Here is a 13,635-nt window from a genome sequence, read left to right on the forward strand (position 1 = left end):
ACTTGATCCAATATGGAGAAAAGTAAGCCATGCACCAAAGTCTAATCTTTGTTCCTAATTGCACAGCGGCGAACCACACCATCACCTCAATTGCCCTGCCCCCTAACACTAACAGCAACATCTAATCCATGCACCAAATATTTACTGATCAGAAAGAAGACAAGCACATCAAGATCCAATTATAATTATTCTTTCCACCACCAACTCTCACATCTCCTCCCCTCTCAGCCTCCTGCATCACTCCATGAGACCATGACAGAACCATTCCATTAGTACAAAGCTCTTTTCTTTGTGCCAATAATTTATGCCATTTTATTCTCTAGCCTTGGCTTGGCTTGCAATGTGTAGGGCCCCTACAGGTCCAAGGAGGTCATTACATAAAGTTGCACCAGAGACTCATTGTTCATCGCCTCTCTGTCCCCTCCCTGCACTCCCCCACTCTCTCTCTCTCTCTAGGCCTCTCTCCACATTGTTCTCTTCTTTTGAGAGAAGGGAGGAATATCTGCAGCGGAGAGGGAAACACTCCCAAGTTTCAAAAGAACCGCCACCCCTCCCCTCTCTCTCTCTCTACACCGGCCTACAGTACCTTCAATCCTCTCTCTTATTTACTACTGGTTGCCCCCATCCTCCATTTCTTGGTCGCCGTGCGCAGACAGAGCTCCGAGAAAGAAGTACTGCCTCCCCTGCCTGCCTAACCTGCTGCTAGTCGTGTTTGCTTCCATCTTTCTCCCTCCCTCGTTTCCTCTCTGGTGATTCGCCAACAACAAGCAGTGTTGGTAGTCTCTTCAATGCAAGAAAGTATCAGCGGAAGGTAGCCTCGGTGAGTTTCGTCAAGCTCGTCGCTGTCTCCGAAAGAAAAGTCCTTGCAGCGAGCGGTAGAGGATATAATGGCCTCCAAGGAAGGTATTCTTCTTCCTCCTCTCTCTACCAGATTCTGGTAAAAATTACTACTTGCTTCCCCTTTTCACTTCTCCTTGCCTGCATCCATTCGGGGATGCGGAGGAGGGGAGTGGCAAGAAATTGTTGGCGATGACGAAGCTGAAGGAGTATTTCCTGCTTGAATCTGCAGAGGCCGGGGGAGGAGAGAGGGCAGAGGATTTCCGCCGTCCTGCTTCTGACGAGGAAGGTGAGCCCTGGTTGCCGATTGCTTTCCCTATCTCCACCTGCGTGAGAGAAAGCAGAATCTTTGCTCATCATTTGTTTCCTCATTTGCTTCGTTTTCCTGCTCCATTGGGCAGATGCAAAAAAAATCTCTTTTTTTAGCAACCAAATTTCAGCAATTAAAATGGAGATTCTCATTTCGAATTCTGGACTTTAGTCTGTGTTGCCACACGTGTTCCAGCTTCCAAGGACTGACCAAGAGTTGTAAGTCTTTTTTGAAGAGATTGTTGATGTCAGCTTGGGGATTCTGACCATGTTTGTAACCATTTAATACTTTAGGTTGGGCTGACCCAGAGTTTAGACTTCTTGAGGAGAGATCGTTGATGTCAATTTGGGGATTCTGACCATGTTTGTAACCGTTTAATACTTCAGGTTCAGCTATCTTTTATATCACTCCACATAAGAAACTGATAGGTTGTCAAATTCCTCCAATTTTCTCCTCCCCTACCAAAATCTCTGAAGTGGACATCTATATTTGTCTATCTGCACCCACCTCACCTGTTTCAAATATGCCATCTTAGATGTCTGCATGGGTTAATTTAAGCCTTTGGACGTGGTAGGCAGAAGGAGAGCATCAGTTTTGGAAGGTTGCAGGGGTGGTGCAGATGTCAATTTGTTGGGGATGCATATCTCTGCATGAGAACACCTCTCAGCGGCAGCATGTGGTTTTCATGGCAAACCGGACAAGCACAAACCTCCTCCTATCATGGATCACGATGGAATAGAATAGAGCCTATATGTGATAACGATGTGTTCCTTACGGTTCGCGGCATTGCGCTTTGTCTTGTTCTTGAGTAGGTAGTTGATTTGTTCATGCAAAGGGCTTCACTTTTGTTGCCTAACTGTAAATCTTGATTTGCTCTGCTTAGTGCAAGGAGTGGAGCAAGAAGAGAGCAAGAGAAGCCCCAGCGAACAGGCTGACGAGGATTGCGACAACAGTGGGTCAGTAACCGCTGCCCCTGCGCCAAGTGAAGATCCCAGTGAGGGGCACAGCAGTGACAGCAGCAACCAATGTGCTGGTTCTGACGGAGGTGTCAAAGAGGTGCCTGAAATGGATTCCAAGGGAAGCAACTACGACAACTCTGAGTGCATCGACCAGAGCTCTCCACGTGCTGTATTGGACATATCGGTATCGGGTAGCGTGGACTCTGACGAGAACTCCTCCGCTGAGCAGACAGCAGAGCCCAGCCGCAGTTTGCACTGGAGAAATCTGGTCGGTGGACTAATACTGTCGAGGAAGAAGTTGATGGCTAGAGCAGTGACATTCCCTCAGAGATCCAAGAGCTCCGGGCTTAAAAGGTACCTGGGGAGGATCCGGAGTGGTAGGAACCAGATAGACTGCAGTGCCATTGCCCCAGAGATCTTCCCTGAAATTGAGAAGTGGAGGCCATCATGGAGAAGCTTTGACTACGATGAGCTCTGTGCTGCAACTGACAGATTTAGTTCAGGTAACATGCACACTAACTTCTATGTTGATGTAATTCAGTGACTTAATTATTAGACTCTGTCACTATCATTGCAAAACTTGTGGGATGTAGCTTTAACATAAAGCTAAGGATGCATAATTGGAGTGATGTGCTTTCAACAGGAAAGAGGGTTTGAGGTCCTAATCATGAACTGTACCTTAGGTTAATCATGGTTGTTACTGGCTGCTGTTATTACTCTATGCTAGTTTCTTTACGTGTCCACTTTTCTGGATTGTGGTACCTCTAATATTTTTACAATATAATATGGAAATCTAATAGTCCCTGTATGTTGTAAGACAAGTACAGTTCTTGGCCAGAATTAGTTTTCTGTATCTGCATTGTATCTGAACATTTTTGCTTGACACCTGAATACCTGATATTATATTACTAGATAATTTGATCGGAAAGGGAGGGCATGCTGAGGTGTACAGAGGACAGCTTGCTGATGGACAGTTTGTGGCAGTGAAGAGACTAACAAAAGGTGGTAACAAAGAGGACAGGATTAGCGACTTCCTATCTGAGCTTGGAATTATAGCACATGTTAACCACCCAAATGCGGCACAGCTCTTGGGGTTCAGTGTGGAAGGTGGCTTGCACTTGGTTCTTCAATTCTCACCACATGGAAGCTTGGCTTCTGTTCTCCATGGTACAGCCCTCTAACAATTTGTTAGGCAATGAATGTCATGGTTGAGATTTCTTGGTGGCATAGTTTACATCATAGTTCCAAAAAAAAGAGGGAGGGAAATCTCATGACATGTATGCCAATTCAGCATAAACATCTAGAAAATATCTTAAATGCTGCTTCCTATTGAGTGCATTTTAAGACCACATAAGGTCGTAATTTGCATTTCTGCATACTATTTATAAATATCGCATCATCACTTCGTGTAGTGTTTTTTTTTTTTGAGTTGCTTCTGGATCACATATGCTAAAGTTTAAAATATATGCATGTCAGAAGAATCACTCTTATCTAATGTAAAGGACGGTGTAAATAATTGTACTTAAGGTGCCGTCAATCTAGTGACATAATGTTGCTTGGCTGATCAGGTGCAAAGGGAGCCCTCAGGTGGAAGGCCCGGTTCAGTATTGCACTTGGAATCGCTGAAGGGCTATTTTATTTACATGAAGGTTGTCATCGGCACATCATTCACAGAGACATCAAGGCTTCAAATATTCTTTTAACTGAAGAGTATCAACCTCAGGTACGTATTCTACTATTAGTCTGTTATACACTAGCCCCACGCCATTCTACTATTCCTGAGTCCTGACGATGTAAACTGACAAATTTCATGCTCCCTTGTTGCACAGATTTCAGATTTTGGCCTTGCGAAATGGCTTCCTGATAAATGCACCCATCAGGTTGTGTTCCCCATTGAAGGCACATTTGGGTGAGTTTGATATGTTCCCGAGTCCCGACTACTGCTTCATGTTCAAAATGATATCATACTTCCGAGTAAACCAAAACAATGTTTCATTTTTATTCCAACTTTGATTTTACAGGTATATGGCTCCAGAGTACTTCATGCATGGGATCATAAATGAGAAGACCGACGTATTTGCATATGGAGTATTGCTTCTTGAACTAGTGACAGGGCGGAAAGCGGTGGACTCTTCCAGACAAAGCCTAGTGATATGGGTGAGTATAGCAGATTGATTTGATATACTTCACGTCAAGTAGATTCCAATCAGCTCACTGAATATTATTGTTTGATCATATAGTTATAGCAAACCGACAGTTCAATTTTAAGTGAATGTGCATTGAAAGCATAAAGCAGGACAGTTACGTACTTCTGGAACCCTTTTAGCTCATAATCTGTTCTTGATTATTTCAAAGGCAAAACCGCTGCTCGAGTCGAACAACATGAAGGGACTAGTGGATCCTTCTCTTGATGCTGGATATGACCCAGAAGAGATGGCACTCACCCTAGCAGTGGCATCGATGTGCATTCACCACAGCTCAAACTTGCGGCCTAGCATGAGATCGGTGAGTGACTTGGCGTCTCTATTGCTTCATGTGCAAAATGGGCATTGCAAATTGATGAAGTGATGTGTTGGTTGCAGGTGGTCCGTTTCTTGAAGGGAGACAGAGAATCACTTGAACTGATGGGGAAGCCTAAACCCACGAAGCCCCCTATGTTTGACTCCTGTGATTCAGAAGATTACACTCGCACAAGTTACCTCAATGATCTGGACAAGCACAAACAGCTTGCCTTGGAGCAGTAAATCTAGTTGGCTTTGGACAGATTTTGTCATTTTTTGTACATTGTCACTGCCTACATTGTGATCCTCCCGCTTTCGAGAGATGCTCAAAGATTGTATGGACAGAAGTGAGGGATCAATACTTCCTGGTTGATGATTTAAGGTGTCAGTTTGGCTTCCAATCCTTATTGTAGGCTGTGATACCATGATCTGTATGACCAGGACCTTGTGTCAAGTGCTGCTGCCCTAGTGACAGCATATCATTATTCCTCAGATGGGAAAATGTTTAGGAATAGAAGAATGTATGTATTTGATCACGTGCAGGGTTAATTCATGTGTCCTTGTTGTGAGCTTTTCTTTTTGTCAGTTTAGGCTTTCAGCACTTATGTTTGATGGGTAAGCTCAGTCATTGCATAAACATTGGTTATCATTCCAGCTCACAGATCTGCTAAGGGTTAGTCCTTACCTGAAGCGATGAATGTTGAACACTGGCCGCTGGTGCCTCTTGTCCATTTTGGTGTCTTCTGTCTGCGTCCCTTTCTTTAATCATTTGTGGAACACGATGTTAGTGCAAAGCCCACCCAAAAAAGAAATACTATAGCACGTTACCTTTATTTCTGGCCAAATATGGAAGTATATTTTATAAAACAAAAAGAAGCATGCAGATGAGAAAACTCATATTGCATCTTTCGTTTTCACACTGAACTATAGAAAATTCCTGCGTGTGCTCTCTACAACCACGTAGGTAAGAAAGCAAAGAAAACAAGACACAGACAACATTGTTATTGCAAATATAGACTTGCCATACATACATTTGTTACCTCATTGTATGCTACAATAACTGAAGATTTTACCTACTTTGTCACACTAAACTTCATATCCAGGATTGACCTTCTGCTGGACATCTCCATAGCTTTCTAACTCAAGCATGTCCTCCATGCTTCCGAGAAACAATGGCAGCCTCTGGTGCAGCTTCACAGGCTGAATGGAAAGGATTTTGGCCTTGCCATCTGAGCCTCGACCCCCAGCCTGCTCGGCAAGGAAACTAAGAGGATTTGCCTCATAAACCAACCGAAGGTGATCCCTTGGGTTCATTGCGACTCCACCATAGATGAGTGTCCGATGAAAATCAGCGACCAGTGAGCAAACATACCGGGCTGAGTATTTCTTCGGATGCTGCCCCTTGCCTTGTCTGATCGTGTCAATGTACTTCCTTAGGCCCTCAGGCCAGTCGAAATATCGTGCATCATTCACTGAATATATCTGTCCTGGCATAGTATGCAATTGCAGATTTTGAGAAGATAAAACCAATTGCTAAAGCATGCATTCTTAACTTACAGGGATACTACATACCTAAAGGCAGCTACAAAGAATGAAGCACAGCAGCAGTATAGTAAAGTATGTTGTTCATATTTCAGTTTTAGGGGAGAACATTCCCTGGGTCCATCTAATTTGGAAGAGCTATAATAATTCCACTCCACAAGCCTCTAATATTTCAAGCTCTTTTTGGTGGAGGGACATTGTCAAGCTTTGTTCGAAGTTCAAGAGGATTGCCTCATGCGCGATTGCTACTGGTGACACTGAACTCTTTGGAGCGACAATTGGACTTCGGATGTCCTCGTGGCAAGGTTCCCTAGGATACAGTCCTTCGCTATTAATAAGTTGGCTTCAGTGAAGAATATTCTTGAATTGGACGACCCTATTGATGCTTTCCATCTCCCGCTGTCCAACCAAGCCTTCGAGGATTTCCATGAATTCAATTACCTTATATACAAGACCAGATCCACTCAGAATGCTGATGGAAATGACTTATGGTTTTATAGTTGGGGCACTCATTTCTCCGCCAACAAGGTTTATAAGCTAACCTTTGAACACATTCAGGCTCCAACCTTCTCTTCATGGATCTGGAAATCAAAGTGCACCCCCAAGATTAAATCTTTCTTCTGGCTTCTCGCTAACGACTGCCTAAGCGCCAAAGATATGCTTATAAGGAAAAGCTTTTCACTCAACGACAACGGAATATGCCGCCTCTGCGATGATGGTTTGTTAGAAACCAGGGACCATCTCTTCTGGAGCTATATTTTCAGCAAAAGTTGTTGGCAATCCATTGACATCACTCTTGAAGACAAGTAGACAACCTGGAACTCCCGGAGATGATTGCTACTGCACGAGGAAATTTTAGGAAGCCTTTCTTCTTTGAAGTGTTTGGCACTGCCACCTGGAATTTATGGGAGCGACGGAATGCACTTATCTTTGACAATGTAATGCCTTCTATTAGAGTTTGGTCATGTTCTTTTAAGAGGGACCTCTTCCTTCTTTCTTACAGAATGAAGGACGACCTAAAAATCCCTCTCTTAGCCTGGCTAGACGCTTTATAGTTCTCTTTGGGTTATGCTCAGGGCTAGGCCTTTTTGTACATTCCCTCCTTTCTTCTCCTCTTGTACATATTTTATCTTTTTAAATAAAAAAATTCTGTCGGGGCCTCCCCTACAGTTTTCAGCTCAAAAAATATTTCAGTTTTATGATAAGGAAGTTATTCTATAGCATCTTCTAAAGTAACTCATATTCTTTGTCAAATGAACCCTACAAATCAAAAAGACATACTTAATAGTTTGTTCTGCTAGTGCAACTGGAACTAGGTAGTTAACAACCAATAAAGATTTGATAAACAATGAAAATCAGTAAGATCTGTTATTCGTCTCTTTTTTTTTCTATTGCAAGAACTACATATATACATCTTAGTTACCTCTAGGGGGTATTTGGATGGAAGGATGTGTCAGAATAAATTCTCCCGTCGACCGATCCAAGGTGAAGGCATGGGTTCCTGCACCGAAGCTGATACAAAAGATGGTGGCAGATGAATACAGGATGTAACCAGCAGCGACCATACGAGTTCCACTTTGCAGAGAATTTAGCTGAGCTCTTTCCTCTACGGGAAGATTGTCAAGTTCCACCAGCCTATTGTATATCCCAAATATTGTCCCGGTGGGGATGGAGACCTCAATGTTGCGAGAACCATCAAGCGGGTCTGTGACAACAACATAGGGACCATCATCGCACATCCAGACAGGGAGATCATTTTCTTCAGACGCTACCACTGCAACTTTTCCCGAACTTTGCAGTGACGACAAGATGATCTCATTCTGATTTAAAACAAAGTTGCAGTCAGGTTAGTTGAAAGTATTATCATGCCAAAATTCATAAAACTTCCATCAGATATACAATAAGAGCAAACAGAAGGTACTCTTTACAGTAAGCAGCTGCGAGAGCAACACATACAGTGCAAACTGATCGGCATTCCTGAGGTACGAGATAGAGTTCATGAATTCAAGCAAAGTCTACTAGCAGAAACTTAAGAAGCAAGAAAAATCTAATACAAAAAGCATTTAACGAAGCATATGTAACTGCCTCCCCAATCCAAAGTCTACATAACTGAACTCAGCAATACCGCAGGTCTCCAAACCTGCAGTTCTTACGGCTTCAGTTCTTTTTTACAATAATATGCAAAAGGTTGCATGTCTTTTCATTAAGATTGGTGAAAGTATTTACAAGATTGTTGCATACATCTGCGAAAGCGCAGCAATGTCTGCCGCAAAACACTAAGGACTACTACCTACCACACGCCTAGCATGTGTCCACAAGGAAAATTTCGCTAGAACTAGAATACAGGCCGCCAGATCGGCCATACTTTGCGATCAAAAACACTATTGTTTCGCTCTAGCCAAAGCTTTCGGCAGCAACTCACTCCAAGCGTCACCAGATGAAGTCTCGATTTCTTTGTTTGGCATCTCTATAAACTACACCACTAGCTTAAGAGGTTGTCATCTATGTTGGGGGTGAAGCCTTGCAAGCCGTGTGCCCTGAGAGTTTTTAACCACACTGATCTCGCAAAAGGGCACTGAACCATGATATGGGGAAATGGTGAATGCCTGATCGCATAGTGGGCATAGGCTGGGTCCTGGTGGAGTCCCTATGTGCAAGACGATGTCCAGTCCAGCAGCGGCTGCGTAATACCAGCCATAGGAACAGCTTGTCCTTCAACGGCACCCAATTCCCCCATAGCAACTCTGCATAATCGGCGGTGCTCGTGCCATGGAAGAAGGCCAGGTATGCAGATTTCGCAGAATAGACGCCTGTACTGGTCAATCTCCAACTGCATCTGTCTTGTTCTTTTTTGTTTTGAGGGAGCATCTGTCTTGTTCTTCATTTCAGAGAGAGGATGTAGCGCCCCTATTTGTTCCCACGGCTTGATGAATTTGTACGGTTTCAGTTCTCATCGAGCAACACAAATCGTCGCGAAACTCATTTAGTAGACGCCGGAACTGACGCAGGAAACAAAAGAAAACCCCGCGGAACATGGTAGGCACGCACCGACAATTCGTCGAGCGGCTTGGGCGCGTCCCGCCCGGCGGCCACCGCCTCTGCCCCGCTGCCCGGCGCCTTCGCCCGCGACAGGTCCGGGGACGCCGCGAGCGCGGCGATGCTCTTGCAGGCGCCCTGGATGTGGGCGACGAGGACGGCGAGGTCGGCGGGCGTGCCGGCCCGGCCCATGTACTCGAGCAGCGTCGGGGCCGATGGCGAGGCCGCGGCCATGTCCGCGGCGCCCGCGCGTGCGAGGAGGACGCTGCGGCGGCGTGTGAGCCGCGGGAGGTGGGAGACGGGCGGCGGCGGGTGGCGGTGGCGGTTTGAAGTTGGCGGGAGAGCCGGTGGAGGGCGGAGAGACACAGAGGATAACGGCATAGTTTGGCCACCCGTGGCGCTGGATGACTTCCTCACGACTCACGACTCGGGATTGGGGAAAACATATGAGAATGTGGACACGTGTACAATGAATTTCCTCTGTAGTTTTTCTTTCTTTTGAGAAACGCAGTACACATGCAGAGGTTCACGTACACGCGCATACACATACACACACGTACACCCTATTCCTTTGAGAACATCCGGAAGACTGAGCCGATGGATTGAATCTTGAAATTGATGAAGTCACCACAGACGGCTCGCTATCGACGAGAACGTCGCCTCCCAGTGATTGAATATTCAGAGACACACAGATGTCAAACATGGGGTTTAAACTCTGGTGAGCTAGGGGAACAACCATCCTCCGAACCATCCAACCTGAGGTTGGTTCTCGATTTCCCTCCGTAGGCTCCCACAATAAACCGCATTTTCCAGAAATGCGAAGAAAATTGTTTGTTTTTTTACATGAGAGATATGGAAGAAAAAATGGTTGTGAGAGAGTTGTGTCATATTTTAATCTTAATATTTGGATCATCATCAAGATGAAAATGGAACGACCCGGCTTGGTCCTGTTATTGTCCCGCTAAACCTGTAACAGGATTGTAGGTCCAAGGTTTGATCCGCACCTGCTTGGGCAGGGTCATGGGTAAACCCAGTTTTGGCCCTCCAGTTGTTGCTGGACTGAGTTAGTCGCAAAAGTTGCATCAGAAGTGGGCGGCAACGAGGAAATTTCGGGGAGGCGGGATGTCTAAGCTCTACTCCGAAACTCCGACGAGCTCTAAGCCCACGTACTCAGAACCTAGGGTGCGAGTGCCTCCTGTTAGATGTAGATGGGTTGCAGCTCACAGCCTATGTAGCTTACAATTCATGAAATCTCAACGCCCATCATGTTAGCAGCCTGGGGACAGTCTTGGGGGACAAAGTTTAGTCCCACATTGTTAGTTGGTAGGAAGTTGAAGTGGTATATAAGGGTTGTTCTTCTAGTCCTTCCAAGTGAGTAAGAATAGAAGGAGCCCTCGCGCACTCCTCCGTCGCCCGCCCCGCCTCGTCTCGTCACACACGTCGCGTTTCGTGACTCAAGTTCGAGTTCGAGCTCGAGATACACTCGATCAAGGAAGCCTCATGTGCATGCTCGACGTGTGTCCCTAGCTTCCAACGCGGTTGGGTCCGAAACCTGTCCGTCGAGATCTTCCACCGGGAGGCGGGCGATAAGATTTCTGGGGAGCGTCTCGGCGTGACCTGCTCGGCTGCGCTGTTTGTGTTCTTCTTCGCCGGTTCGATCGCTTCCTCAACAAATTTGACTACAGCATGGGCGACATCAACGATGGCCATGGTGGTGGTGCTCTGCTGCCGATGCGACCTTCCCGTCGCGATGTATGTGCTTTTACTCTCCTACCTTACAACCGCTACTTGTTTCATGTTCGGATCCGATGCATGTGCTTAATCCGGTGTGTGTGGTTAAGTATGCTTGTGCATCTGTAATGTTGGATCTACTCCGACGAGCTCGCGCAACCCAACTGTGAGCACCACCCATGTCGGCGCCTTTCCCCTCTCTCGTGGCGGCTTGCTCACGTGGAGAAGAAAGAGCTAAGAGTAGGTCCGGTTCGACCCAAGGTTCTAAGGGATATTACCCTTGTTGGACAAAATTTTACGGGCCGACCCACTACCCTATTGGTGCCAAAAAGAAGGTTCGGTCCAGCGGGTCAATGGATCGATCCGGACCTGCTGCATCTTGAGATCATGGAAAACCTTTTTTTCCAACTAAAACAACAAGCCTTGCACAAAGATCCCAAAGCAAATGTCTTCATGCGTCAACAATACAATATATATTCTACTTATGCATTACTCACATCTGAAAGGTCTATGTGAGTTCTGGTTCGATCAATGATCGTCGAATATCTCTAACATATTCAATGTGTATTCATTTTTGTACTCCAAGAAAACAACAAGTATTACAGTTTATTGAATTTTATTATACCACGAGGAGATACATATAGTTATTTGCACTTTGCTTGCATGAACATTATTTTGGAGAATCTGTTCGACAGCAACATAATGGGCTCCCATAATATTCTTCACATGAGCTTTTTCCTACGTCAAAACCAACTTGGTTTGCACAGAACTGTTTGCATTCACTAATTGAGCATTTTGGTCTCCCAATGCAAGTCTTTACGGTACCTGTGAGGGACAAAAATGCAATATCTCAGCAAAACCAGAGCACCACAAATAGTTTAGAAAAGCGATACAAAAAAATGTGAAACTGCATGTGAAGATAAAGGTAAAGATGTACGTGCCTACCCGCATCACATGTTTGGGTAATGGTTAGGAACACCAACAGAATCGCTATGAATTGTATCCATGTGGTTCTGTTGAAAGACGCCATTGCCAAAAGCTACAGGGTCCTTATGTTCTACAGCTTACTGGGGATGCTTTTCTTATGTTTATATAGCGTGCCAATAAATAAGTTAACAATCTATATTGCTTCATATCTTTTCTATCATGATTAATGTTTTCTCCACTATATATACTTATGTTTATTTCGCCCATGGTTGTGCATAATATTAATGTGTCTGACTCAAATCGTTTGCATTAAAGTTTATCTTTATTCATAAATACACTAGTTTCGAAGTAATCAGTACTATAGACTTATTGTTGATATCTGATCTAACGTTTCGCTAATATTGTATCTTACAATTATATGGATTCTAGTGTTCATGAATATGAGTATATCTAATGTTGGTGAAACGTTAGGTAGCACTAATCGCTCAATAGTATTTATTACTCAGATAAACTTTAATGTTGATATGCAGAACCATGGAAAAATTAACTTTCAAATATTAACCCAGAAAACATTAAAACATGTGATCGTAGGAGAAAATATATCGTTCGGGAGTATTTCCAATGATCTACCAGCAAATGGAAGGATACATTGATCATGAGAGAATACATAGGTCACACCCTTACTAATAGATAGTGTAGTGGTGTTCTGGATAAGGGGTACATGGCGTATTTTGCAGTGTACAAAATTGGGATGCGAGAGGTTTCGGTGAGGCGGGATGTTTCGGCGCTGAACTGGAAATGTGTATTTAGTTACATTCAAGGTAAACTAAAAAAAGTTAGGTGATCACTCCTTGCCATATTCTCAAGTACTCCCTCCATCCAAAATTAGGATGCATATTAATTTTATCAAAGTTAAACTTTAAAACTTTGACCAAATATATAGAAAATAATGTCAACATCTACTACATAAATTCAATGTTAACAGAATCATCATGAGATAAATGTTCATATTATATGCATTTGTTATTGTGGAAACTAATATATTTTTAAATATAGTCAGTCAAACTTTATGAAATTTTGTCTCTAAACTATTACCTCTTTTATTTAAAATTTAAAATATTCTTTTCTAACCTATTTTATGTACTGATTGTTATTTGGAAAAAGGTTTAAAACACACTAAAATAAAATAAAAGTGTTTTCTTAAAATAAAAGGGGGAAGCAGCATCCCCAACCGGTCTAGCCCAGTAAGGCCCCAGCCAAGCCAGACCGACACATCAAGCCCACCTAAGTTCACCTAAACACACATCTCTTTGCTCACACCTGTGCCTTCCATTCGAACCTCCATCGTACTCACCCACCCGCTTTACCTGCTGCTCTCCTCTCTTCCCCACTCCGTCACTCACTGATACGTCTCCAACGTATCGATAATTTCTTATGTTCCATGCCACATTATTGATGTTATCTACATGTTTTATGCACACTTTATGTCATATTCGTGCATTTTCTGGAACTAACCTATTAACAAGATGCCGAAGTGCCGATTCTGTCGTTTCTAGCTGTTTTTGGTTTCAGAAATCCTAGTAACGAAATATTCTCGGAATTGGACGAAATCAATGCCCCAGGGTCCTATTTTGCCACGAAGCTTCCAGAAGACCGAAGAGGAGACGAAGTGGGGCCACGAGGTGGCGACACCCTAGGGCGGCGCGGCCTGGCCCTTGGCCGCGCGGCCCTGTGGTGTGGGCCCCTCGTGCCGCCTCCTGACCTGCCCTTCCGCCTACTTAAAGCCTCCGTC

At 44.3% G+C, this 13,635-nt stretch overlaps 2 protein-coding genes across 2 annotated transcripts; one reads left to right on the forward strand and one right to left on the reverse strand.

Moving 5' to 3' along the window:
• Positions 1-407: 407 nt before the first annotated feature.
• Positions 408-5,179, forward strand: LOC124700033 (receptor-like cytosolic serine/threonine-protein kinase RBK1). Its single transcript, XM_047232237.1, has 9 exons — positions 408-903; positions 1,070-1,126; positions 2,031-2,609; positions 3,019-3,273; positions 3,675-3,829; positions 3,936-4,015; positions 4,128-4,263; positions 4,462-4,611; positions 4,689-5,179. The coding sequence occupies exons 1-9, from the start codon at positions 888-890 to the stop codon at positions 4,848-4,850; spliced, it is 1,590 nt and encodes a 529-aa protein (XP_047088193.1). The 5' UTR covers positions 408-887; the 3' UTR covers positions 4,851-5,179.
• Positions 5,180-5,584: 405 nt separating this feature from the next.
• Positions 5,585-9,576, reverse strand: LOC124700044 (fructose-1,6-bisphosphatase, chloroplastic-like). Its single transcript, XM_047232245.1, has 3 exons — positions 9,198-9,576; positions 7,573-7,969; positions 5,585-6,094 (listed from the first exon to the last, which is right to left on the reverse strand). The coding sequence occupies exons 1-3, from the start codon at positions 9,564-9,566 to the stop codon at positions 5,694-5,696; spliced, it is 1,167 nt and encodes a 388-aa protein (XP_047088201.1). The 5' UTR covers positions 9,567-9,576; the 3' UTR covers positions 5,585-5,693.
• Between the last annotated feature and the right edge of the window lie 4,059 nt (positions 9,577-13,635).

The sequence above is a fragment of the Lolium rigidum genome, chromosome 1, assembly GCF_022539505.1.
Source record: "Lolium rigidum isolate FL_2022 chromosome 1, APGP_CSIRO_Lrig_0.1, whole genome shotgun sequence".
NCBI classification, from domain to species: Eukaryota; Viridiplantae; Streptophyta; class Magnoliopsida; order Poales; family Poaceae; genus Lolium; species Lolium rigidum.

Excerpts from the sequence above, each read along its gene's own strand:
- LOC124700033 (XM_047232237.1), top strand. Across the intron at positions 3,274-3,674 it reads CTTGGCTTCTGTTCTCCATG|GTGCAAAGGGAGCCCTCAGG; the intron begins GTACAGCCCTCT and ends TTGGCTGATCAG. Across the intron at positions 4,264-4,461 it reads GACAAAGCCTAGTGATATGG|GCAAAACCGCTGCTCGAGTC; the intron begins GTGAGTATAGCA and ends ATTATTTCAAAG.
- LOC124700044 (XM_047232245.1), bottom strand. The coding sequence starts at position 9,566 with ATGCCGTTATCCTCTGTGTCTCTCCGCCCTCCACCGGCTCTCCCGCCA. Across the intron at positions 7,970-9,197 it reads AGCCGCTCGACGAATTGTCG|AATGAGATCATCTTGTCGTC; the intron begins GTGCGTGCCTAC and ends GTTTTAAATCAG. Across the intron at positions 6,095-7,572 it reads CATCCAAATACCCCCTAGAG|GACAGATATATTCAGTGAAT; the intron begins GTAACTAAGATG and ends ATACTATGCCAG.